The sequence below is a fragment of the Lepidochelys olivacea genome (genome assembly GCF_965140295.1).
Source record: "Lepidochelys olivacea isolate rLepOli2 genome assembly, chromosome: 7".
NCBI lineage: Eukaryota > Metazoa > Chordata > Testudines > Cheloniidae > Lepidochelys > Lepidochelys olivacea.
Window position 1 is genome coordinate 125,215,200 of NC_140417.1, and position 26,244 is coordinate 125,241,443.

A 26,244-nucleotide genomic window follows, 5' to 3' on the forward strand; every position below is an offset into this window, starting at 1 on the left:
GAGCCTGCATGCGGCGGGGGGCCGGGGGGGGTCAATGCTCCCGCTCAGAGCAGCGGAGTCCAGCCCGGTTAGAGCGCCCCCGGCAGGCCCCGGCCCAGGGATGGGACACGCCGCGCCCTAGCAGAGCCGGCTGGGACAGGCTGGGGGTGGGGGGACTGGCCAGCAGCCCAGCTCTCAGCCCCACGAGCCGGCGGGCGGGAACGGAGTGAGCGTACAGTTCCCCCAGCCTCCCCACGGCCGCTTTCTGCCCAGCCACACCCCAGAGTGCCAGGCCCGGTCCCGTTTCCAGGCCCCATGGGCGCAGGGCACTGGACAAACCCGCCATGGGTCTGAGCACAGCATTGGGGGGGGGGCAGCAGGAGGCTGCTGGGAGGCTGGAACCAGCCACAGCGGGGAGGGTTAATGGGCAGAGTGTGGGGAGGAGCGATGGGGCCTGGCCCCGCCGCTCACTCTGGTGCCACCCCGGGCACTGTCCCCGCACAGCAGGGCCCTGCTGGCAGGACGAACGGCGAGGGAGCCGCGTGAGGTGGGCACCGTGTTTATTTCTCACCATGCTGGTTCAGTGCAGCCAGTCACTGGCTCGCCCCACTCCCCAGCCTGGCTCCGTGCCAAGGCAGCTTCCTCCTCCCCAAAACAGAGGGCCCAGCTGCAGCTGGGAGCCCACCCGTGTCCGGAACAAATCTCACACCATCAGTGTCCATCTCCTCCTGCCGGGGCCACGCTGAGCCCCCGCCCTGCCCCCAACCACCAGCCCCAGGAAGGGCAGACGGGGCTCTGGGCAGGCAGGGACCAGCGTCCGGCCTGGGAGGGTCTTCGAAGGCGGCAGGGGGTGTGGGGAGAAGGGGTGTTCAAAGCCCTGAGGGGCCCCACCTCACACGCGACGCTCCTTCTGGTGGTGCTTGCGGCCGGTCTGCGCACCCCGCTGGGCCCCCTTCATCAGCCCCTTGAACTGTCCCTGCATCTTCGCCTTCTTCCTGGGCGGGGGCAGGGGGCACGGGTTAGAGCGGGCACTGCCCAAAGCCAGCTCCAGAGCAAGCCACCGAGTGGGGAGCGCCTGGCCTCTCCCAGCAGGGGGCGCTGTGGGGAGGGGGGCAGGGCACTGGCTGTGTGGGGGGAAGGGGGAGGAAGGGCTCCCGGCTACTCCAGCCCCGGCCTCTCCCAGCAGGGGGCGCTGTGGGGAGGGGGGCAGGGCACTGGCTGGGGGGGGCTCCTGACTACTCCAGCCCCAGCCTCTCCCAGCAGGGGGTGCTGTGGGGAGGGGGGCAGGGCACTGGCTGGGGGGGGCTCCTGGCTACTCCAGCCCCAGCCTCTCCCAGCAGGGGGCGCTGTGGGGAGGGGGGCAGGGCACTGGCTGGGGGGGCCTCCTGACTACTCCAGCCCCAGCCTCTCCCAGCAGGGGGTGCTGTGGGGAGGGGGGCAGGGCACTGGCGGTGGGGGAGGGATCCTGGCTACTCCAGCCGTGGCCTCTCCCAGCAGGGGGGGCTGGCAGGGCCACGGAGCACAGGGATCTACTCCTGGCTTCACTCCAGTTCCACCCCAGCCTCACCTTCGGTTGAGCTTGGCTCTGTTCAGCGGGATGTAGGCGTAGGGGTCCAGCCGGCCTTTCTTCTTCACGTCACCTCGGCCTTTCTGGGGAGCACACGGGGCGGGGGGGGGGTGAGGAACCAGCACACCCAGGTCGGGGCGGGCATGCTGACAGCCCTGGGCAGGGGGCCCCGATGCAGCCACGGGGCCAGCAGGGTCCAGCCCCACCCCTCTCACCAAGCCCAGAGCCCGGCCTGGCTGTAGCCACCTCCAGGACCAGGCAGCAGGGCTGCAGTCCACCTGGTCAGGGGCGGCCACTGGGCCATGCCAGCCCTGCAGAGACCTGCTCCAGGGAGGGAACCAGGCCAGGAGACCGTGAGGGCAGAGAGACAATCCCAGGGAACATGCCCCAGGGCAGGGCCCCCTGCACCCATGGCCAGGGAAATGCTGCAGCTCCAGGCTGGGAAACTGCCCACACAGCCCACACGCTGCAAAGGGGGGGTGCCAGGCAACAGCACTGCCCTGCCATCTGCTCCCTCCCAGGGCAGACCCCAAAGCCCCTGGAGACGGGGCCCTGCAGCCAGGGGGGACAACACCCTCCCATCCCCCCCGGGATCTGCTTTACTCCACCCCCAGGCCCCTCAGCCTGCCCCCCTGAGAGCCCATGGAAAGTGACTCCCCCTGCCTCCTTACCTTGGCCTTGTAGTCTGCCCCCAGCGCCGGCCCTGCGCCCAGCTGCCGGTGGATGCCGGAGCCTCCAGCTGAAAAATAGCAGCAAACGTGCATCAGATGCAGCTCCAGGGCTGAGATTGGGAGAGGGGGCCCCGGTTCATGGTCCCTACCCAGGGGAGGGCAAGAGGCAGGAACCAGCACAGAGCTGGGCATCCCACACCCCTGAGTTCTGCCCCAGGCCATGGGCAAGGTGGGGGCGATCCCCGGGGCTGCCAGGGTGTGCCAGTGACTGAGCCCATCCAGGACCCAGCTCCAGCCGCAGGAGCTGGGGGCAGGAGCCAACGCTGAGGCCTCGGGACGCCCCGCCCTCGGGGAGCCGGCCGGCTGCGCAGGGGCTGGGGGCCAAGGCTGAGGCCTCGGGACGCCCCGCCCTCGGGGAGCCGGCCGGCTGCGCAGGGGCTGGGGCCAACGCTGAGGCCTCGGGACGCCCCGCCCTCGGGGAGCCGGCCGGCTGCGCAGGGGCTGGGGGCGGGAGCCAACGCTGAGGCCTCGGGACGCCCCGCCCTCGGGGAGCCGGCCGGCTGTGCAGGGGCTGGGAGCCAAGGCTGAGGCCTCGGGACGCCCCGCCCTCGGGGAGCCGGCCGGCTGCGCAGGGGCTGGGAGCCAAGGCTGAGGCCTCGGGACGCCCCGCCCTCGGGGAGCCGGCCGGCTGCGCAGGGGCTGGGGGCCAAGGCTGAGGCCTCGGGACGCCCCGCCCTCGGGGAGCCGGCCGGCTGCGCAGGGGCTGGGGGCGGGAGCCAACGCTGAGGCCTCGGGACGCCCCGCCCTCGGGGAGCCGGCCGGCTGCGCAGGGGCTGGGGGCCAACGCTGAGGCCTCGGGACGCCGAGGCCTCGGGACGCCCCGCCCTCGGGGAGCCGGCCGGCTGCGCAGGGGCTGGGGGCCAACGCTGAGGCCTCGGGACGCCCCGCCCTCGGGGAGCCGGCCGGCTGTGCAGGGGCTGGGGGCGGGAGCCAAGGCTGAGGCCTCGGGACGCCGCGCCCTCGGGGAGCCGGCCGGCTGCGCAGGGGCTGGGAGCCAAGGCTGAGGCCTCGGGACGCCCCGCCCTCGGGGAGCCGGCCGGCTGCGCAGGGGCTGGGGGCAGCGGGCCGGCCGGCCCCCACGCATGCTGGAGCCAGCACCACGCAGCCTGGAGTCACCTTTGTAGTGCGACTGGGTCCCGTCCTCCGGCTCCTCGTCCTCCACCTCCTCCCGGAACCGGCGCTTCTGAGCCTTCTTCTGCAGGGAGAGGGCAGCTCAGCCAGGAGCAGCTAGGACCCCCGCTCCCCCCATCCTTCTGTGCCGCCATCCCCGCCATGGGTATCTGCTTTGCTGGCGAGGCCCTGCCCAGAAGGCTGTGCCCCAGGCAGAGACAAGGGCCTGCCCCGGGTCCCAGTCTCTCCCCTGGAACGAGCCCCCACTGGGGCCGCAGGGCGTGACTGGTCGGAGCCCTACCCCGGCCCTGGGGGCAAGTGCTGGTACTTACGCTCCGGATCCCCACTTCCTGCATCAGGTCGGCCATCTCCTCATCCACTCCTGCAAAGCAGCGAACAGCTGGGTCAGAGCCGGGAGCCAGGGCCCGGACCCACCCAGCACTGGGGCTGGGACCTCCTGCCTCGGCATAGCCAGACGGAGGGTGGCTCAGGGACGGACACAGCTCCCCTGCTGCTGTGCCCAGCAGGGCTGCTGGGGGGGCCCCAGGGCACCTTTGCCAGAAGGGGAGACCTGCTTGCTATGGCTGCCCCATGTCACCAGGTGGGTGTGGCCGGGCAGCTTCACAGCTCAAAAGAGCGCCCCCGCCCGGGGTGAGACTGTCCCAGCACTGCCCAGGCTGGCTGCCATGAGCCCAGCAGAGGGGTGACCCCAGACCCCATGCCCAGGGCCAGGAGACATTCCGGGGCCCACGCCCCATCACACAGCATGCCAGCTGCGGGCACTGGGGCAGGGAGGGGGCGGCCCAACGTGGAGCATTGGGTGGGAGGAGGTGAACCCGGAGCAGGTTGCTGAGCCTCCAGAGGAGGTGTGGGGGAGCTGGGTCCCCGCATTCTCCACCCGGGTCGGTACCTTTGGCTCCCTCGTCGTCCTCGTCCTCGGGACCCTCGCGGATAACCAGGCGCCCGTCCGCCGACACCTTGAAGTCATGGCTCGCTCCCCTAGGCCTGCCGCTGCTCGGCTTCGTAGCTGGTTCAGCCGAGAGACGGAGGGGTTAGGGAGCCCGGGGCATACACAGCTCGAGCCGAGAGGGGCCCTGGCTGGGAACACGGCCGGCCAGCCACCCAACCCACCCCCAGCTGGGGCATGCCCATGGCTACCCCACCGTGCACAGCCCCCCAAAGCCCAGCCTGCGTGCACTGGGGAACGGGGACTGACCCGGACAGCAGGGGCAACGGCCAAGGTCCCCGAGTTGATACAGCCACGTCCTCAATGCTGGGCCCCATCAGCCGCTCCTTACCCAGCACCCTCTGGGCCACGTTGGGGTCCAGAAAGTTGAGAGGCTCATCCCCTTCGCCCTCCTTCAGCCAGGCTTGGCTCTTCTGCCGTGCCTGCTTCCTCTGCTCTCTGCCGCCGCGCCTCTCGCCCTCCTCCTCCTCCGAGTCTGAGTCGGCCAGGAGTTCCTCCATGCTGGGACGGAGAGAGAGTCGGCAAAGGGTGCTGTGCCAGGCCAATGCAGAGTGCCCAGCACGAGACCCCCCAGCCCAGCCCAGCCCAGCCCAGCCCCGGGGCATGAGACACCCTCGCAGCCCCATGCCACCCCCAGCACAGGCCCTGGGGCATGAGAACCCCTCCTCAACCCCACGCCATCCCCCAGCACAGGCCCTGGGGCGTCATTCACCCCCCTCCCCAACTCCTGAGGAACCCAGGCCTGGGCCCAGGTGTCCCTGCCCCACAAGTCTCCTGATGGACAAGCCAGGCAGCGCCGTGGCTGGCAGAGGCTCCCCACGTGCCAGGCCCTGGGCTCATGGGCTGCCCTCCCCGCAGTACCTGTCTCCCCTGGGCTGCACCGGCACCTCCTCCTCGCTCGCGGCCACCGCCTGCTTCAGGGCTCGCTGCTTGCGGCTCCGGGCCTCCGCCTTGCGGATGTTCAGCAGCACCTTGTGGAACTCGGGGGGCAGCAGCCCCCGCACCAGCTCGAAGCTGGGGGCAGAGAGAGAGAGCTGAGCAACCCCCAGCCTGGCACAGCCCCCTGATCGACACCCCCCGACACAGAGCAGCCTCCCCTCCCCCAGACATGCACCCCCCGCCCAGCTCAAAGCCAGGGGACAGCCCATGCGCTGGAGCCCCCTGGCTGGCCTTCGGCCCGAGCACAAGCCCCGCAGCCCCCCGACTCCCCAGCCCGCTCACCCAAACTTCCGGATGAACTTGGTGAAGAGGTTTCTCAGCTTCATGCGGAAGTGACGTCGCATGTCGTCCGTCAGGCGCCCCACGGCCTCCAGCTGCCGGGACAGAGCGCGTCACCCCCAGTCCCCGGGACAGCACGCGTCCCCCATCCCCAGCCCTCCCCAGACAGCGCCCATCACCCCCCGTCCCTGGGACAGCACCCCCCACCCCCCATCCTCTGCCCCCCCCCACTTGGGACAGAGCGTGCCCGCCCCATCCCCTTCCCCACAAGAGAATATGCAGGCACCCCCCTACGATCTCCAGGGACAGCATGCATGTTCCCCTCACCACAATCCCCCACCCCCATGGGACAGCACACTTCACCCCTGCACCATCTCCCCCTGCCCATGGGCCCCACTCCTCAGACATTGCTCAGCACTCCCCAGCCAGGCCTCACCCTCCCTGCACGGTCACCCCTGCCCCCCAAGCTCTCACAGCCCTGCCACCCTCCCCTGCCAGCTGGGAGGGGGAAGCTGACGCTGGGTGGGTGCCTGACAGCGGGTGCTCTCCCTACGTGCTCAGAGCCCAGGCACTGGGCAGTCGGCCGGAGCGCAGTGACCCCTGTCAGCTGTTGGGGGAAAGGAGCCTCGCCCGGGCCCCCACGCTGCAGGGCAGGCCTCGCGTGGGTCACTAGGAACAGGGATTGGCAGCATCCACCTCAGGGCCAGGATTGGGCTCTAATGGCCCTAGATGGGGCAGGCAGCCAGCCACAGCAAGGGAAGGGCCCCTCCATGTGCCCCCAGCTTGTGGGCAGGACCCATGGACGCCGGGCAGGGACCCTGTTCTAAAGGCAGCCACTCCCTCTCTGGAGGCCCCCCGGCCTGCCCCCCTGACCCCGACTCACCATGGTCTGGACGTGCTTGGCCAGCAGCCGGGCATCCACCAGCAGCAGGGCTGCCTTGAGGAAGCCCAGGGCGGCCTTGACCACGTCCCGCGTGCGCGAGCCCAGCAGCAGGCAGACGTTGTGCAGCAGCTGCTCTGCCACCGCCAGCCCCATTTGATCTGCAAGAGGCACAGGGCTCAGGCCGGGCAGCGGGGTCCCCCCAGCCCCCCAGGCCGGGGCAGCAGCCGCCCCAGGGGGGTGGAGCCGGGGGAGAAGGCTGGAGAGAGTTGGCTCAGGACACGCTTGCCCAACACGACCTGTGCTCAGCGCCAGCCCCCTTAGCCATGGGGCAGGGCCTTCCCTCTCGCCCCGCCTTCTGGCCAGTCTCAGCGCCCCTAGCCGCTGGCCCAGGGGTGCAGCAGGCCCCGATGGTGCTCCCCATGTGCACCCAGTGCCCCCGCGGCTGGGGCACTTCCCACCCCCAGGCCCGGCTGCGAGCGCCAGCGGAGGTGCCCGGGGACTGCCCCAGCCGCAGGGGGTCGGACACCCCTTGCTCAGCCCTGCGTCAAGCGAGCAGCTGGGGTTCCAGCCCCCGCCCCAGCACAGCCCTTCCCACCCCTCCCCACAGAGCCCCTCACCTTTGAACTGGAAGAGGAGGCAGGTCAGCACCAGCACGGTGCAGCTGACCATGGTGACCGAGCCCGTCAGCCCCGCGGAGATCAGGAGCAGGAACCGCTGCATGGCACCTGTGCGGGAAGGGACAGCCCCGCGTTAGCTCGGCCCGGCCCCGTGGCAGCTCCAAGGCCTCCCGGCTCCGCTGGAGGCCTCCGCCAGGCTAGCCCTGGTGCCCGGCCCCGGCAGGCCCCTCTGCAGCCCACAGCACGGGCAGGGGACTGGAAGGCATGCTGGCCACTGGGGCCGTGCAGGACAGGCCTTTGCGCCCCACGGGGCTGGGACAGAGGGGTAGGCAGGGCCTCCCACAGAGGGGGCTGGAAGCAGCTATATGGCTGGGCTGGTGGAATGAGCATTGGAGAGGCCTTGGCATGGATGGGGGTGGAAATCGGAGGACCCAGAGGTCCAGAGCGGGCCGGGAGCAGGGCCCAGGCAGGGAAGGGGGCAGGGCAGGCAGGGAAGGGGGCAGGGACGCCTTACCTTGCGGTGTGGGGCCAAAGCGGAGGAAGGCCTGCCCCATCTCCACCAGCAGCACAAAGGCGTTCTTGCGGGCCCCCACCGACACCTCCTTGGTGCAGAGAATCACCTGGCGGCGCAAACACCATCAGAACCGGCGCCCCCCCCGGCACCCGCTGCCGCTCCCCCGGCGCCCGCCACCGCCCGCCCCCGGCGCCGCTTGCACCAAGTTTTAGCAGCACTCTGCAAGGAGCCCGCTCCCATAGAACAGCCCGGCTGCGCGTGCCACCCCCCCGGAACCCCCCAGCCCCAGGGGCCAAGCCCCCCCCGCTCACCTCTGGGACCAGGGCCACGACGAAGTCCTCGTGCTCAGCCGTCAGCTGCTTCACAATGTGGAACAGGCATTTCAGCCGTGGCTGGGGAGGGGAGCAGGGCAGCACGGTCAGATCCAGAGACACCCCTGTGCGCCCCCCCTTCCCCCCGGGCCATGCCGTCTGCCCCACGCCCACAGGTTCCTCATCGCCTGCCCCCAACCCCGGCTCACCCTCTTGGCAGGGGAAGCGGTGCTCTGCAGGGAGCCCAGCAGATCTCTCTTCAGCTCCGCCAGGTGGCTGCGGACGAAGGCCTGGCAGGGGAGCCGGGGAGCCGCGCACACCTCCTCCAGCACGCGGTATGCCTTCTTCTGCATGCCATGCTCCTTGCTCTGCGGGGAGACGGCACCAGACGGCGTCAGCCAAGCCCCTGCCCACACCTCTCCCCCCGAGAGCCAGCCTCACCCCCGCTCCACTGAGCGAGCCTCAGCCAGAGACCCCCGAGCCGCAGAGCCTCTCCGCTCCCCAGATCCAGGGAGAGGCGTCAGGAGCCAGGCCCCCTCCAGAGAGCCTGCAGCGAGGGATGGAGGGATCGGGGAGCCGGAAGTGGAGCACCCTGGAGGCCCTCGCAGGGCGCCCAGTCCCCTCCCGCCCCAGCCCCAGCCTGGGCGACTCACCTGCAGGGAGGGCTGGATGGTGCGGTAGAGGGCACCCAGGGAGGGCTCGTCGGTGTAGGGCGCCATGGCCACTATCAGGTCCAGGATGGAGAGCCTGCAGCAGAGGGGGTTAGCGGAGGGGAGGTGGGATGCCCAGGATTCTGCCCGGCTCCCTGCTGGAGGGGGGAAGGATCTCAGCGCCATGCCCCCCCGCCCAGCAGCAATGAGAACAAGTGGGGGGGGGGCACTGGCCAGGACCACACCGCCACCGCGAGTGAGACGTTCCTAGCCACCAGCAGAGGCAGGCTCCAGGCCAGCCCCCCAGCACCAGCAGGGCAAACAACCCACCCAGTCAGAAGGGGGATCAGGAAGAGTCTGTGGAGGGGAGGAACTGTGAGGGTCAGGAGGTCCCTTCCAGCGCTCTGTGCAGTGCCCCCCAGCAGCTCGGCTGTGCCCAGGCCCGGGGATGGGGCGCCCAGGGGCGTGGCAGGCAGAGCGCTAACCTGCGGCATTACCTGGTGAACTCGGTGCTCTCGGGGCTGGTCAGTTTCTCGCTGGCTTTCTCCAGGAACCCGCACACCATCTGCAGGAGGGGACGAGCCGCCGGCCCGGGATCAGTTCGGGGCCACACCCCACCCGCGTAACCCCCGCTCAGCACGGCTCTGCCCACTGGCCCGCAGGAGATGGCGAGCATGTGGCAGCCCCTGAGCAAGGCCAAAAGTTCAGGCAGCGGAGCCTTGAGCCCCCCAGGGCAGCTCCCCAGGGTCCTCGCTGAGCCCCGCACCAGCTCCAGAGGGAATTCAATACCTCATCCCTGGGGTGTGCTCCTCCCCAGCACAGAGGCATTACCCAGACACAGCATTTCTGTGAGGCCCCTGGCAGGGGGAATGACCCCCCCAGCCATGGTCACTCAGCATCCCGAGGCCTGGGCTCCGCAGCGCCTAGACGCCAGCAGCTGGTTCTGCGGCAGGCCCCGCAGGGAGCTGCTTCCATGGGCTCCCCGGGCCATCGTTACAGCTGGCTGCGCTGCCCTATGCCGCAAAGCTACCCCCTGCCCCACAGGGCTGGTCCGGGCCCCCGCCTGCCTCACCTGCTGCTCAGTGACTGTCAGGTACGTGCGGACGGTGTCCAGCAATGAGCGCCGATGGGCTGCGCCCTCCCCAGCGTCCCCCAGCTGGCTGTACACATTGAACAGGATGGGCAGGAAGTTCTTGGCAAAGCGGCCGACCTCCGCCCGCTCGGCGTCTGGGGAGGGGCACAGAGCAGTGAGGGTCTGCACCCAGGGCCCTCGGACTCACCCACCGCCCCAAGAGGGATCCAGCTGCTCACGCCTGGCACCTTCTGTGACGAAGTGGGACTGTTCTTAATGTTTCCTCTGAATAGTGTGGGGGTGCCTCAGTTTCCCCTAGGCAGTTCTTAAGTATCTAGGGGGTGGGGTAAGGGTGTATGATCATTGCAGAGCCCCAGAGGGCAGGTGTGTGCAGGGGTCTGGACACAGAGAATGGCCGACACCCTGTGTCCTGGCAACTGATGGCCTGGGCCCTTCCCCCCTGCAAGGTGAGAGCTAAAGGGTTGGAGAACAAAGGAATCAGGTGCCCTCCTGGCCCAGGAAAGGGACAAAGCCCAGAGGAGGAGCGGTGGGAGAGAATTTCAGTTTGGGGCTGGCTGGGGACATGGAGTGAAGGGCAGACGGGGTTGTCTGGCTCACTGCCCCCAAAATGGACCCAGCTGAGGTGTCCCATTCTCTGCACCTGCAAGCTCTGTGTTAGACCATGTTCCTGTCGTCTAATAAACCTTCTGTGTTACTGGCTGGCTAAGAGTCACGTCTGACTGCGAAGTTGGGGGGCAGGACCCTCTGGCTTCCCCAGGAGCCTTCCTGGGCGGACTTGCTGGGGGAAGCGCACGGAGGGGCAGAGGATGCTGAATGCTCCGAGGTCAGACCCAGGAAGGTGGAAGCTGGGTGAGCTGTGTGTCCTGCAGACAGGCTGCTCACAGGAAGGCGACTGCCCCAGAGTCCTGACTGGCTTCGTAGGGAGCAGTTCCAGAGCATCGCCCAGGGACTCCGTGATACCTTCCCACAACCCTGGGATCCACGGGGGGGGAGGGGAGAGGAGGACGGGACACGGCGGGGACAGGAGTGGAGGAGGAGAGACAGAACCCAGCCCGGATGGGAAAGACCATTGGGCATTCCAGCACCCTGGGGGGCTCAGGGCGGACTGAAGGCCCTAGAGACTGGACCTCGGCCCTGCCGCACTGCAGCTCCCAGTCCGCTGAAGGATGCGCGCCTGCCCCAGCAATGTGCCCCTCCACCTGCCGAGTGGCCCAGTCCCCTTGCCGGGGGCACCCCAGGGCCCGGCCCTTACCTGTCTCGCAGCCCTTGCTGATGAGCGTGCGCAGGGCCTGGCAGACGGTGAGCCGCAGGTCTGCCCGCTCGCTGATGGCCGTGCCCAGCGTCCGCGCCAGCCCTTTGAAGGAGGCCGCCAAGTCCGTGGGCCTGGTGCAGAAGCCAGGCAGCATGGTCCAGATCTGAAAGGTAAAGGAGGTGCGTGAAGGGGCGGAGGGGACACCAGCCTGACACGGCAGAGCCGCCCCTCGCGAGGATCCAGCCAGCCTAGCTGCAGGCCCCTGCTCCTGGGAGCCCCACCCTGGGAGCCCCAGGGCCTGAGCCTCTCACCTGACACTGCAGCGTGTCATAGATCTTGGACTCCAGACTCCTCCCGGCCTGCGCCAGCTCCACGGCTGCAGCAAAGAGACAAGAGGGGCGTGAGGGCTGCAGGGGGTGCCTAGACCCTGTGGCCAGAAGGACTCACTGGGACCCACTCGTCTGACCCCTGGACAGCTCAGGCCAGAGACCAGCCCCGCAACGACCCCAGAGCCGATCACCTGGATTTAAACATGGTCAGTGACGGAGAAGCCACCCGCCCCGAGGCGATGTTCCAGGGTTAATTCCCTGCCCTGGCACAGATCCATGCCTGATTACCTGCCTCGGTGTGTCTCGCTCCAGCTTCCAGCCCCGGGTCGCCTTAGGCCTTCCTCGGCTAGACAGCAGCGCCCACCCTCCCGTACCCGTTCCCTGCGTGGGTACTTGCAGGCTGCAACCCCAGAGTTAACCCGGGGAGGGGCATCCCTGGGAGCGTCCCGGGGCCACCTGCGATGGGGCAAATCTGCCCATGGGGGGCAGCAGAGTCTGAGAGACCAAAGGCACCACCAGCCTCTGATCTCAGGGCCCCTGGGGAGCAGAGCACCCAGACCATGGCCTCTGAACCCACAGCAGGAGATGGGCCAGGGTGCAGTTTATTCAGCCAGTGCTCCTCATCTGCCTGCCCTGCGGGGGCCATGTTGGCTCAGTGCCCCATGGGGACATGCCTTCTGGGGACAGCCCCCATGTCCCCCAGCAGCTCACCCCACCCCCAGTATGGGGACACCCCCTGCCTCCTGCACCAGGCTGAATGGAGGGGTTGCCTGCAGCATGGCTGCGCCTCGCCTTGGGGCCCTCCCCCACCCCCACTAGTTACCTCTGCTTTTCAGGGTGGCCGCCAGGGGCAGGAAATAGCTGGTGAAGAAGCTGAGCCGCGTGCCCTGGACGTGGTCCCGGATCACCGGCAGGAGCCAGCTGCGGGGGAAATCCAGCGTCTCCCTGTGGAGGGAACACACAGGTGAGGTGCAGCAGGGGGTGCTCCGCAGGATCGGGGCTTCGCCCCCCATGCTGGAACAGCGTCCGGGAGAACGGGCCAAAGGCTCACACACACCAAACACTCTACTACCTACGCTGGAAGCAGGAAGCAGCCAAAGCGACAGTGGGGTGAAAGGAGAGCTCCAGGCAGACAAGGCCGCTGCGGAGAAACTAAATGAACTCTTTGCTTTGCTCTTCCCGGCTGAGGGCGCGAGGGAGATTCCCACGCCTGAGCCAGGCTTCTTAGGTGACAATCTGAGGAACTGTCCCAGGCTGAGGGGTCACTAGAGGAGGTTGGGAACAAACTGATAAACAGCAATACGTCCCCAGGACCAGATGGGATTCACCCAAGGGTTCTGAAGGAACTGAGACGTGAAACTGCAGAACTGCTAACTGGATTAAATCAGTTTCTGTCCCAAATGACTGGAGGGTAACTAGTGTGACGCTGATTATTAAAAAAAGGTTCCAGAGGTGATCCCGGCAAACACCGGCCGCTAAGCCGGATTTCAGTACCGGACAAACGGACTGAAACTGTAGTAAAGAACAGAATTGTCAGACACACAGACCGACGAACGTGATATACTCGGGAAGAGTCAACATGGCTTTTGTGAAGGGAACTCAATCCCCACCAATCTACTGGAATTCTTTTAGGGGGTCAATAAGCATGTGGATGCGGGGATCCAGTGGCTATAGTTTACTTGGACTTTCGGAAAGCCTTTGACAAGGTCCCTCACCAAAGGCTCTTAAGAAAAGTAAGGAGTCATGGGATAAGAGGGAAGGTCCCTCTCACGGATCAGTGACTAGTTACAAGATAGAAAACAAAATGTAGGAATATACGGTCAGTTTTCACAATGGAACAAGGTAAACGGCGATGTCCCCCAGGGGTCTGGACGGGGACCAGTGCTGTTCAACACATTACAAACGATCTGGAAAAAGGGGTCAACAGTTTGCGGACAATACAAAATTACTCAAGATAGTCCAAAGCTGACTGCAAATAGTTACAAAAGGGACCTCACAGAACTGGGTGACTGGGCAGCAAAATGGCCGGAGAAATTCAGCGCTGACAAATGCAAAGCAATGCCCATCGGAAAACAATCCCAACTATGCGTCCAAAACGCTGCAATCTGAATTAGCTGTTCCCACTCAAGAAACAGATCTTGGGGTCACCATGGAGAGTTCTCTGAAAACATCCACTCAATGTGCAGCGGCCGTCAAAAAAGCGAACAATGTTAGAAATCATTAGGAAAGGGAAAGATAACTAGACAGTAAATATCATACTTCCCCTATATACATCCGGGGCATGCCCACACCATGAACACCGAGTACAGACCTGGCTGCCCCCTCTCAAAGAAGACACATTAGAACCTACGTTCTCTGTAAGCTGCATGGCTGTGCAGCAGCCCATTTAGTGCTGCACAGGTGCCCAGGGAACCCGCCTGGGGACGTGCCGCAGCCAGGGGAGGGGCCCCCAACCTGCCACGGCCCTCCCCCAGCCCAGACCTGCTGGGGCCAGGGGAGGGGCACCTCCCACAGCAGAGCTGCCGCCTCTCCCCCCCAGCCCAGATGCTGCTGTGGGGAGAGAGAGCTGGGGGGGAGGGAAGAGTCCTTTCTCCCCACTGTAGTCCTGGAGCACCCTTCTGCACCCCAAAGCCTCAGCCCCTGCACCCAACCCTCTGTCCCAGCCCAGAGCCCCTCATCCCTGGCTGCACCCCAGAGCCTGCACCCCTAGCCGGAGCCCTCATCCCCTGCACCCAACCCTCTGCCCCAGCCCTGAGCCCCTCATCCCCGAGCCCCTCCTCCCCAGCCCCACGCCAGAGCCCGCCCCCTCCCACTCTCCATACCCCTTGGCCCCACTCCTGCTGCTTGAATTTTGTTACGTGCACCAACATGGAGGTGATGGGTCACACGTCGCTTCCATAATGGTGCACATAAAATTCATTCCGCACACGGGTGGGAAAAACTAGAGGGAACCCTGGTGAGAACTGGGAAAGGTGCAGAGAAGGGCAACAAAAGCGATGAAGGGGATGGAGCATTTCCCGCACGAGGGATTAAAAAAGCTGGGACAGTTCATCTTGGCAAAGAGACGACTCAGGGGGAGACGATCCAGGTCTATAAAATCGTGACTGGCGCGGAGAAAGTGAAGAAGGAGGTGTTATTTACTCCTTCACTTCATAGGCACCGACTCCGTGGGTGCTCCGGGGCTGGAGCACCCACGGGGAAAACATGGTGGGTGGTGAGCACCCACAGGCAGCCCCACCGATCAGCACCTCCCTCCCGCCCACAGGGGATCCGCTGTTCCGAGGTGTGCAGAAGGCGCCGGGGCGGTGCGGGGCGGGAAGAGACCAGGAGGGGTTGGGGCCTTCACATAACACACAGAATGGGGTCACCGAATGACATTAACAGGGCGGAGGGTGAGAACCTCCACATGGAGCACGTCACACCACACAGCTAGCCTGTGGAACTCCTTGCCAGGGGATGCTGAAAAAGCCAAACGTAGAAGTGGATTCAAAAACCAACTCGGTAAGTTCCTGGAGGACAGGGCCAGCAACAGCTATCAGGCAGGAGGGGCCACTGGTCTGATCCAGCATGGCTGTTCTTATGCTCTTAGAAACCTTTCAGCGGGCCAGGCCCTCGAGGGGTCTCACTCTTCCTTCTGGGCTGTAGCACTGACCCTGGGGCTCCGTGACACCTGGGAACTGCTCAGGAGGTCAGACGCAGCCTGACGGGAGGTTCACTGGAGCGTGGCTGGGCTGCCCAGAAGGGTCTGTGCTGTAGCCTTCACGAAGGGCTTCCAGCCCCCATGGCCAGGGGACTAATAGCCAGTTCCCTTGTTTGGAAGGGGCTGCCTGTGTCCCTGGAAACACTCAAAGCTACAGCACAAGCCTTCTGCAGGAGTCTGGCCTGGCTGTATTCGCTGCAGGGAGCCCCGGGGAGAGACAGGGACTGCTGGTGCCGGAGGCCCGGTGGGGAGTCCTGCCCCTGCAGTGCAGAGAGAGGCCCTGGGTCCAGCCCACTAAAGGGGTCACCCCCGGCAGACTGGGGACAGCCTGGGGCATAGACCAGACCCCGTGACTCCATGAGGATGCGTAAAGGTTTAGGGCTCCTGGTACAGCCCTGTTGGGATCCGGTCCCTGGACCCGTCCAGCTGTTTGTCTGAAGGAGGGTGAGGCCCAGCCGTGGCTCCCTGCAGCCGCCCGGGGGTTGTACTTACTCCGTGCCATCTATCTCCAGGGCCACAGCCTGCAGCACCACCTCAGGGCCCATGCTGGCCACAGCAGCCCCCACTGCCCGGTCCAGCTCGCTGGTGTGGGGGAAGTGTGGGGAGTGGCGCAGGTCGCACAGGGACTGGAGACACTGCAGAGCAGAGACGGGGTGGTCACACGGACTCCTCCCCGAGGGTCCCTGTGCCAGAGAGCAACCCCCATCCACAGGCAGGTGTCCCCCCCCGCCCCACTGAGACAGTCGCACGCCTGGCCACAGTCCGAGACCTTCTCAGAGCAGATCCCCAGGCGCTCTAGGTGGGGCCATGCCAGTGCAGCCACCTCTGAAGAGGAGCGCAGCCAGCACCAGCCAGGGTGGACTAAGGAGGCAGGAGCAAGCCTACCCAGAGATCTCTGGCCCCAGGACAGCGCTTGGAACCTCCTTCGCCCCGGGGCAGGAAGGGCAGGCCCGGCCCACAGGGGCATGCAGCCCCTCAGCCATAGCAACCCGGGCTCCGGGCAGCAGGGTGCCATGCACACACTCCCCCACTCTGGGCCAGCTGCTGCAGCGTAGGCCAGCCCGGGTCTGGGAAGCCACTGCTGGACTCCCGCTCCACCCTGCTACCCTGGAACGGCCCTTGGAATGCCCAGGACGGGGCTTTAAGCGCCCACTCGCCACCCAAATGCCCACCTCTGGGAAGCCAGAGCCACCGACCGGCTCTCAGCAGCCTCTGTATCATGGGAAGCATTTGCAAGGCCCAGCCCCAGAGCCCCGAGCCCAGGCCCCTCTCCGAGCGAGCACCCAGGGCTCTCCCTGCCCCCTTACCTTCCTCATGAAGGGATGGCACTGCTTCCCGCACGTCTCGAAGAAGGCCCGCAGCACCTGCAGCACGGAGGCCCACGCCGCGTGGAATCGGTACGTCAAGCCCTCCTCCACCGCCCTGCACCGGGAGAGAGCACCGCCCGTCACTGCAGGACACACTGTCCCGGCACCCATCACACGGGGCTCCCTGCGGGCCAGGCACAAGAGCCCGGAGGTGGGGAGGGAAGGGGGCCATGGGGCAGCCCCAGCCCCACAGCCAGGCAGGCCCCGCTCACCTGAACATCCTGCAGACGTGGGAGGCGGAGGCAGAAATGGGCCCCAGCTCGGCCATGTGGGGAGCAACGCACTCGCTCAGCAGAGCCTGCAGGGGGCAGTCAGGACGGGAGGGGTTAGTCACGCCCCTCAGCTCCATGCGGGCCAGGGACGGGAGCAGGCTGCAGCGGGGCAGATCCCAGCGTGCAGCGCTCCACCACAGCCTGCCCGAACAAAGCCTGGTGCCCCATGGCGGGGGCTGGAATAGCCAGGCCAGGGCGGGACGGGGGGAGCAGCTGCTCACGGTACCTTGAGTGTCTGGGTCGCGGCCGCCAGCACCTGTGGGTGGGGGGAGAGGAGGCAGCTCACGGCAGCCGTGAAGAGGCGGGGGAGGTGTCCCCAGCACAGGTCCCTCTGCAGCCTGCAAGAGAGAGAGGGTCCAGCACCAGGGAGAGCCCCCGGCCGCCCCCCTTCCTGCAACAGGGGCCCCCGCTCTCCCTCCCATCACCCCCCATGGGGTCCCTGCTCCCCTCCCCCCGTCCCCAGGGGCCCCCGCACCCGACCCCCCATGGGAGCCCCTGCCACCCCGATCCCGGCCCAGCCTGTTACCTGGCCAGGTTGCTGTGTGCCTTCTCCATGACGGCCAGCCAGGCCAGCAGGGGCTGCAGGTCGTTCTCGCTGGGCGTGTAGTCGTACAGGGCCTGGCAGGGCAGGGCGGGGCGGGCTCAGTGAAAGATGCCTCCCTCCCCGTGACCCCACCCCCATCCCTCAGCCCCCTCCCTCTGACCCCGCCCCCATCCCTCAGCCCTCCTGCCCCCACCCCGGCACTCACGGTGATGATCTGGGCGTTGAGCTCGGCAGACAGGCACGCCAGGCCAGGCTTGGCCGTGAAGAGGCTGTGGAAGGCCTGCATGGCACACGCCGTCACCAGCTGCAAAGGACACAGCGTTACGGAGCGATGGGGGAAGGTGCTGCCCTACTGGGCCCCTCGATCCACAGGCCTGGGCAGATCCCAGCCCCAGCCGGGAGCCCCATGAACGCTGCAGCCAGCGGGAAGGGGCGGAATTGTCCTAGATGGAGTCCAGGTGTCCCCCGCACGCACCCCAGTACCCTGCAGGGCCCCCTTGCCTGACCCCGCGGAGCTGGCCCAGGCCGGCAGGGAGCGGGTGCTGTGCAGTCCTAGCCCTGGTGTGTCACGGCCCGGAGACAGCGCCTGGTCGGTCCCGGAGCGAGAAGCTGGGGGCCGAGGACAGTGATGGGTCCCCTCCCTCCCGGAGCCCGGCCGGCTGCTCACCACATGGCTGAGGGTCATGACGCGGAGCAGGGTCTCGCAGCAGGTCTTCACCGCGGCCAGGGGCAGACAGGGCAGCAGGTCCCGGAGCAGGGTCAGGACGTGCAGGGTGGTGGTGGCCTCCTTGGTACCTGGGAAACGGGGCAGAGATGAACACACAGAACAGCCCCCTGCGAGGCCCAGCCAGCGAGGCCCCCATGACTGAACCCCTCTGCCAGGGGCCCGAGAGCTCAACACCGAACCCACAGCATGCAGCTCAGGGGCAGCAGCACAGGGGCCAGGGGCCAAAAAGCCCAGCACAGACCCCAGAGCCCGGCAGTCACCCAGTAGCCCCACGTCCCAGCCAGGTCCCCATGCACCCCCCACACCCGTGCACCCCACGTCCCAGCCAGGTCCCCACGCACCCCCCACAGCTGTGCACCCCACGTCCCCGTCCCTCCCGTACCTCCGGACTTCTCGATCTCCTGCACACAGAACCGGGCTGTGGACTGTGCAGCTGGGTGGTGTGTGGGAGCCGTGTCCCCGAACAGGAACTCGCTGCCCTTCAGGATGGAACAGACGCCGTGCTGGGCTTCCTTCCGTACCTGCCGAGCATGGGAGCGGGGTGAGCAGGGGGTGCCCCAGGCAGCCTCCTGCCAAAGATCAGGGAGGCCAACACCTGCGAGAGCCAGGGCTGGGAGCCCCTGGAGTGCACCTGCCTGCTTGACCAGGCCCCGTGGGGCTGGGACCCCTGCGCCCAAGGCATCGCACAGACCAAGCAGCTCCAGACCTACGCCCTAGCAAGATCCTGCAGACTGGGGCAGAGCTACACAGGGCCCCACTTGGGGGGCAGGAGGGGCACCCCACAGGGTCCCGATGGGCTCACCTTGGGCTTGGCGTGGACCGTGAAGCTCAGCAAGCCGTGGTAAACCTGCAGCGTGACAGGGTAGCTCCAGGCTGCCAGGTCCTGCTTCCGTAGCAGCGTGGCCAGGCAGGAGAGCACCTGCAGGGAGAGACCAACAGGGACACGTGGGTATCGGTGCCACCCTCCCAAGCCAGGGCAACTGCCTGCCTCCCCCCACCAGTCCCCCAAGTCAGGCTGCTCGTCCCACGCACGCCTGACCCCCCCCAGCCCCGAAAGTCAGACTGCCCCTCCCCCGCACCGAGCACCCCCACCAGCCTGACCCATCCAGGGACGGCAGGAACCCCAGGATGCTGGGGGAGACACACCCTGTCCTTCCCCCCCGCACGCTCAGCACAAGGGGATGGCTCTGTACCAGTCACACCCTCGCTGAGGGCAGGGAGTCCGAGCCAGCTGCCCCAGCTCACAACCCCCAGCCAGCCGCACCCCAGTGACCCCCTGCCCACGTCCTGCACTCACCCACCGCAGGGCGGAGGAGGGGCCGCTGCCAGCCTGCGAGGCCATGATGCTCATCAACACTTTGGAGGTGTCCGAGAACTTCTTTATCAGCACGGGCCCTGGCACCCTGCGGGCAGGGAGGGGAGGGCGTCAGCATGGCTGGGGGCCCGCAATGGGGAGGGAGACAATGGGAGATGCGCTGCACTGCCTCCACCCCACACCCCCAGCCGCGATTCCCAGCCCTTCCACACCCCGGAGCTCAAGGGTGAGCCCCCTTGTGAGTGGGACCCTCCGACACGGCTGGTCCTGCCAGCTCAACTCGGAGACACCAGTCATCAGCGGCCACACGGCTCCGCCTGCAAGCAGCACCCTGCATTGTTCCCTACACCTTGTTTCCATCCCTGGCCGCTGCCTCGCCCTGCCCAGGCCCCGACCCCCCGGGGCAGTGAGACTAACCCGTGGGCGGGGGCGACTCACCGCTTCAGCACCAGGTTGAGCAGGTAGGCGACAGCAGCCAGCGACTCCGGCGACTCCACGGCCTCCAGCGTCGTCATCTGGCAACACAGCTGGGGTGAGTGGGGCAACCCCGCTGCCGGGCCCGGCGGGCGACCCCGCTGCCGGGCCCGGCCGGGGGCGGCGGGCGACCCCGCTGCCGGGCCCGGCCGGGGGCGGCGGGCGACCCCGCTGCCGGGCCCGGCCGGGGGCGGCGGGCGACCCCGCTGCCGGGCCCGGCCGGGGGCGGCGGGCGACCCCGCTGCCGGGCCCGGCCGGGGGCGGCGGGCGACCCCGCTGCCGGGCCCGGCCGGGGGCGGCGGGCGACCCCGCTGCCGGGCCCGGCCGGGGGCGGCGGGCGACCCCGCTGCCGGGCCCGGCCGGGGGCGGCGGGCGACCCCGCTGCCGGGCCCGGCCGGGGGCGGCGGGCGACCCCGCTGCCGGGCCCGGCCGGGGGCGGCGGGCGACCCCGCTGCCGGGCCCGGCCGGGGGCGGCGGGCGACCCCGCTGCCGGGCCCGGCCGGGGGCGGCGGGCGACCCCGCTGCCGGGCCCGGCCGGGGGCGGCGGGCGACCCCGCTGCCGGGCCCGGCCGGGGGCGGCGGGCGACCCCGCTGCCGGGCCCGGCCGGGGGCGGCGGGCGACCCCGCTGCCGGGCCCGGCCGGGGGCGGCGGGCGACCCCGCTGCCGGGCCCGGCCGGGGGCGGCGGGCGACCCCGCTGCCGGGCCCGGCCGGGGGCGGCGGGCGACCCCGCTGCCGGGCCCGGCCGGGGGCGGCGGGCGACCCCGCTGCCGGGCCCGGCCGGGGGCGGCGGGCGACCCCGCTGCCGGGCCCGGCCGGGGGCGAGCACGGGGGCGGCGGGAGGGAGTGCCCACGACCCAGCTGGCGCTCCATGTCAGGGATAGCAGAGCAGGCAGCCTCTAGGGCTCCACCAAGAGCCACTCACGGATCCCCAGCCCATCCCTCTATGCACGGCAACCGCCTGGCTAGGACCCCCGGCTGGACACCCCCAGGCCCACCATGGTGGAGTCCATGTCCCTCAAACTCACACTGCCTGACGGCTTCACCTCTGGCTCGCTGAAGGAACCACCCCCCAGCCCCAGGGCTCAGCCCCACTGAGCACAGCTGGAGGGGGAGGGGGGTGTCCAGCACCTGGCCCTCCTAGCCAGAGCTCTGTTGCCACAGTACCCAGGGCCCTTCACGGAGACCCCCGCAGCCTCTGGCCGTACGCAGCCCATCCAGCTACCCCAGGACAGCCCAGTGCAGAGGGAAGGTCACAGTCCCTTCCAGCGCCCCCCAGCACAGGCTGCTCCCCACCTCTAGCTGAGACCTGCCCCACACACAACAACCACTCACCAGCGCAGCGAAGTACTCGGTCTCACTCTCCGTGCCGCCCTGTGAGCGGATCACCTCCGTCACCGCAGCCAGCACGGCACAGATCTGCGAGAGCATGCAGGAGGGGACGGGTGAGCACCACAGGACGCAGGCCTGGCCCCAGCGCACACCGCCCCACCCCCTCCGCAGTCTCCGGGCCAGGCCGGGGGGCAAGAACCCAACCCCAGAACACGCTGCCCCCCCCTCCGCGGCATCTGGGCCAGGCCGGGGGGCAAGAACCCGGCCCCAGAACACACCGCCCCTCCCCCTCTGTGGCATCTGGGCCAGGCTGGGGGGCCAAGAACCCGTCCCCAGAACATGCCGCCCCACCCCTCCACAGCATCTGGGCCAGGCCGGGGGGCAAGAACCTGGCACCAGAACACGCCACCCCCTCCGTGGGCAGGGGGCAACGTGCTCACAAAGGCCCCAAGTGCACAAATCCCCTCCCCCCCGAGGCAAAGGCCAGAGTCTCCCCCGCCTGCAAGCTGAGCGCCCCACCCACCTCTCTGTGCGCCGCGGAGTTGGACTCCCAGAACCGCTGCACTTTGCTGAAGGTGATGTTGGTGCAGTCGCTCAAGCCGCTCAGGAAGGTGCGCGAGGACTTCTCGCTGACAGCGGGTCCGTCGTCGTCCTCCTCCATGCGGAGCTGGGCGCCCTGGCCCGGCAGCTCCGAGAGCACGGACCCCGACTGCAGCTCATTGTGCAGCTTCAGGGCATCCACAGTCAGGTCGCTCTTCTCTGTGGGACGGACATGCTCAGGGCCGGCCAGACCGACACCCGAATTCCCTCCCCTCCCCCAGGCTGGCGCCCTAATCCTCACACTGCCATGCAGCCAATGCAGCCAACACCTGGCCTCGCACGGGTCCTCCGGGCCGGGCCAGGCCTGCAGCGCATGGACCTCTGGCGGCCTGGCAGGGTCACAGATCTCCAGTGGAACAAGAGCCCTGGGCCAGAACCACCAAGGAGGCAGAGCAGTGAGCGAGGGAGCAGGGGGTCTATAAGGCTGCTCACCGGGGTGCAGACACCCCAGGCCAGCCCATCCAGCCCAGCCTCCTCCCCCTCAGGAGGCAAAGCCTTAGGCGTGCTTGGCTGTGCTGTGTCAGGGCAGGGGGGTCCGGGAACTCAAGAGCCCTGTCACCATCTCCTAGCCAGTGCAATGCGGAGACGCCGGCAGTTTCCAGGTAGCTTCTGATTCCCGCCAAGGTAGCAGGCAGCTCTCACCACCTGTGGCCCCGGCTGTGGCAGGTAACTGTGCGTTGCCAGAGCAGCATTTCCCTTCCCAAGTTGAGAGGTGATGCTTCCAAACGGGTGAGAGAAACAAATCCCAGCCAGCGTTACCCGCAGCACCTGGGTTTTCAACACCCCCAGGGCACGGGCCGTGCTTTGGCCTCCTGCAGCTCCCAGCACAGGAGTCGTGCCAGGTCCGGTTCCCAGCACTGCCCCCCGGCGCTCACGACACCAAGGGGTTTATAACCCGGGCACGTTTTCCTGGCATCTTTCAAGTCCAGGGACCGCAGCCCGGCACGTCAGGCTTTGCATCACCTTCGCAGAGGTGTTACTGGCTGCAGTGCAGTCGCACCCAGAGGCCCCAGCCAGGAGCGGGACCGCTGTGCTCCACTCAGACACGCAGGCTGGCAGGCCCCGACCCAGAGCCCGTGATCTTCCCACACAACCCACACCTGGGACAGCGGACACATCCCACAGCTGCCAGCCAGACGCAGCCTGCCAACCGCCCAGCAGCAGGCCCCATGGCACGGTGCAGGTCAGTTCTGCCCCAAGACCAGCACCCCGATAGACAAGCTGTTCCCCCCAGCCCCATGCTGCGCCCCACTCCCTCCCCCGTCCCCCAGGGAGCTGGAAACTGGACTGAGCCACAGCACTGCACTGGGCCAGAGCCCAAGGACCGCCCCACCCCCTGCAGGCCCCAGCGTCTCCTTACAAGCACCCCGGGGGGCCAGCCTGCACCACCTAGCGCCACAGGAGACCCGGGAAAGGGGCTCCGCACGGGGAGCAGCCTGGGGGCCCCAGCACCAGGAGGAGCTGGGTGTGAAGATCGACTGGGTGGCTTGTGCCTCAGGCCCCTCAAGGACAGAGTGCGGCCCCCCCATCCCCGCTTCCCACATCCCCGCCCCCTGCCTGGCCCCCCCAGCCCCGCTTCCCACATCCCCGCCCCCTGCCTGGCCCCCCCAGCCCCGCTTCCCACATCCCCGCCCCCTGCCTGGCCCCCCCAGCCCCGCTTCCCCCAGCCCCGCCCCCTGCCTGGCCCCCCCATCCCGGCGCCCCCCAGCCCCGCTTCCCCCATCCCCGCTCCCTGCCTGGCCCCCCCAGCCCCGCTTCCCCCAGCCCCGCCCCCTGCCTGGCCCCCCCAGCCCCGCTTCCCACATCCCCGCTCCCTGTCTGGCCCCCCCAGCCCCGCTTCCCACATCCCCGCCCCCTGCCTGGCCCCCCAGCCCCACCCCCTGCTTGGCCCCCCCAGCCCCGCTTCCCCCAGCCCCACTCCCTGCCTGGCCCCCCCAGCCCCGCCCCCTGCCTGGCCCCCCCAGCCCGGCGCCCCCCAGCCCCGCTTCCCCCATCCCCGCTCCCTGCCTGGCCCCCCCAGCCCCGCTTCCCCCAGCCTGGCCCCCCCAGCCCCGCTTCCCCCAGCCCCGCTCCCAGCCTGGCCCCCCCAGCCCCGCTTCCCCCAGCCCCGCTCCCAGCCTGGCCCCCCCAGCCCCGCTTCCCCCAGCCCCGCTTCCCCCAGCCTGGCCCCCCCAGCCCGGCGCCCCCCAGCCCCGCTTCCCCCAGCCCCGCCACCTGCCTGGCCCCCCCAGCCCCGCTTCCCCCAGCCCCGCCCCCTGCCTGGCCCCCCCAGCCCCGCTTCCCCCAGCCCCGCCCCCTGCCTGGCCCCCCCAGCCCCGCTTCCCCCAGCCCCGCCCCCTGCCTGGCCCCCCCCAGCCCCGCCCCCTGCCTGGCCCCCCCAGCCCCGCTTCCCACATCCCCGCCCCCTGCCTGGCCCCCCCAGCCCCTCTTCCCACATCCCCGCCCCCTGCCTGGCCCCCCCAGCCCCGCCCCCTGCCTGGCCCCCCCAGCCCCGCTTCCCCCAGCCCCGCCCCCCTGCCTGGCCCCCCCAGCCCCGCCCCCTGCCTGGCCCCCCCAGCCCCGCTTCCCACATCCCCGCCCCCTGCCTGGCCCCCCCAGCCCCTCTTCCCACATCCCCGCCCCCTGCCTGGCCCCCCCAGCCCCGCCCCCTGCCTGGCCCCCCCAGCCCCGCTTCCCCCAGCCCCGCCCCCCTGCCTGGCCCCCCCAGCCCCGCCCCCTGCCTGGCCCCCCCAGCCCCGCTTCCCCCAGCCCCGCTCCCAGCCTGGCCCCCCCAGCCCCGCTTCCCCCAGCCCCGCTTCCCCCAGCCCGGCGCCCCCCAGCCCCGCTTCCCCCAGCCCGGCCCCCCCAGCCCCGCTTCCCCCAGCCCCGCCCCCTGCCTGGCCCCCCCAGCCCCGCTTCCCCCAGCCCCGCCCCCTGCCTGGCCCCCCCAGCCCCGCCCCCTGCCTGGCCCCCCCAGCCCCGCTTCCCCCAGCCCCGCCCCCCTGCCTGGCCCCCCCAGCCCCGCTTCCCCCAGCCCCGCCCCCCTGCCTGGCCCCCCCAGCCCCGCCCCCTGCCTGGCCCCCCCAGCCCCGCTTCCCACATCCCCGCCCCCTGCCTGGCCCCCCCAGCCCCGCTTCCCCCAGCCCCGCTCCCAGCCTGGCCCCCCCAGCCCCGCTTCCCCCAGCCCCGCTTCCCCCAGCCCCGCTTCCCCCAGCCTGGCCCCCCCAGCCCGGCGCCCCCCAGCCCGGCGCCCCCCAGCCCCGCTCCCTGCCTGGCCCCCCCAGCCCCGCTTCCCCCAGCGCCGCCCCCTGCCTGGCCCCCCCAGCCCCGCCCCCTGCCTGGCCCCCCCAGCCCCGCTTCCCCCAGCCCCGCCCCCTGCCTGGCCCCCCCAGCCCCGCTTCCCCCAGCCCCGCCCCCTGCCTGGCCCCCCCAGCCCCGCTTCCCCCAGCCCCGCCCCCTGCCTGGCCCCCCCAGCCCCGCCCCCTGCCTGGCCCCCCCAGCCCCGCTTCCCACATCCCCGCCCCCTGCCTGGCCCCCCCAGCCCCTCTTCCCACATCCCCGCCCCCTGCCTGGCCCCCCCAGCCCCGCCCCCTGCCTGGCCCCCCCAGCCCCGCTTCCCCCAGCCCCGCCCCCCTGCCTGGCCCCCCCAGCCCCGCCCCCTGCCTGGCCCCCCCAGCCCCGCTTCCCACATCCCCGCCCCCTGCCTGGCCCCCCCAGCCCCTCTTCCCACATCCCCGCCCCCTGCCTGGCCCCCCCAGCCCCGCCCCCTGCCTGGCCCCCCCAGCCCCGCTTCCCCCAGCGCCGCCCCCTGCCTGGCCCCCCCAGCCCCGCCCCCTGCCTGGCCCCCCCAGCCCCGCTTCCCCCAGCCCCGCCCCCTGCCTGGCCCCCCCAGCCCCGCTTCCCCCAGCCCCGCCCCCTGCCTGGCCCCCCCAGCCCCGCTTCCCCCAGCCCCGCCCCCTGCCTGGCCCCCCCAGCCCCGCCCCCTGCCTGGCCCCCCCAGCCCCGCTTCCCACATCCCCGCCCCCTGCCTGGCCCCCCCAGCCCCTCTTCCCACATCCCCGCCCCCTGCCTGGCCCCCCCAGCCCCGCCCCCTGCCTGGCCCCCCCAGCCCCGCTTCCCCCAGCCCCGCCCCCCTGCCTGGCCCCCCCAGCCCCGCCCCCTGCCTGGCCCCCCCAGCCCCGCTTCCCACATCCCCGCCCCCTGCCTGGCCCCCCCAGCCCCTCTTCCCACATCCCCGCCCCCTGCCTGGCCCCCCCAGCCCCGCCCCCTGCCTGGCCCCCCCAGCCCCGCTTCCCCCAGCCCCGCCCCCCTGCCTGGCCCCCCCAGCCCCGCCCCCTGCCTGGCCCCCCCAGCCCCGCTTCCCCCAGCCCCGCCCCCCTGCCTGGCCCCCCCAGCCCCGCTTCCCCCAGCCCCGCCCCCCTGCCTGGCCCCCCCAGCCCCGCTTCCCCCAGCCCCGCCCCCTGCCTGGCCCCCCCAGCCCGGCGCCCCCCCGGCTCCCAGCCCCGCTCACCCGCGGGCCGGCTGAAGAAGCGGCTGCGGGCGGCCAGGCGGTGGCGGCGGCTCTCGGGGTTGCTGTCGCTGCTGTGGCCCTTCTGCCAGCGCCGGAGCTTGCGGGCGGCCCCGGAGCGGAGCCTCCCGGCCTTGCCCATCGCGAGCCTGGCGGGACACAGCAGCCGCGGCGCCGGCCACGCGGAAACCACGTGCGGCCCACTTC

General features: G+C 69.8%; 1 protein-coding gene across 1 annotated transcript; it reads right to left on the bottom strand.

The window, feature by feature from the left end:
• Positions 1-522: 522 nt before the first annotated feature.
• On the bottom strand, positions 523-26,244 carry RRP12 (ribosomal RNA processing 12 homolog). Its single transcript, XM_084632972.1, has 34 exons — positions 26,041-26,244; positions 21,475-21,710; positions 20,955-21,038; positions 19,585-19,661; positions 19,129-19,234; positions 18,634-18,750; positions 18,214-18,352; positions 17,772-17,899; positions 17,310-17,408; positions 17,087-17,178; positions 16,787-16,898; positions 16,501-16,586; positions 16,229-16,343; positions 15,414-15,556; positions 12,045-12,166; positions 11,204-11,268; positions 10,893-11,055; positions 9,620-9,774; positions 9,045-9,112; positions 8,551-8,644; positions 8,107-8,265; positions 7,898-7,978; positions 7,587-7,692; positions 7,073-7,180; positions 6,456-6,613; positions 5,576-5,667; positions 5,216-5,368; positions 4,686-4,855; positions 4,298-4,414; positions 3,720-3,769; positions 3,394-3,472; positions 2,218-2,285; positions 1,547-1,629; positions 523-974 (listed from the first exon to the last, which is right to left on the bottom strand). Exons 1-34 carry the CDS (start codon positions 26,177-26,179, stop codon positions 872-874), a joined length of 3,867 nt encoding a protein of 1,288 aa, XP_084489098.1. The 5' UTR covers positions 26,180-26,244; the 3' UTR covers positions 523-871.

Bases quoted from the DNA above. Each gene is read 5' to 3' on its own strand.
- RRP12 (XM_084632972.1), bottom strand. From the start codon at position 26,179: ATGGGCAAGGCCGGGAGGCTCCGCTCCGGGGCCGCCCGCAAGCTCCGG. The intron at 3,770-4,297 runs GTACCGACCCGG...GCTGCTTTGCAG, and splicing joins GGACGACGAGGGAGCCAAAG to GAGTGGATGAGGAGATGGCC. The intron at 975-1,546 runs GTGAGGCTGGGG...GCCCCCGCCCAG, and splicing joins AGAGCCAAGCTCAACCGAAG to GAAGAAGGCGAAGATGCAGG.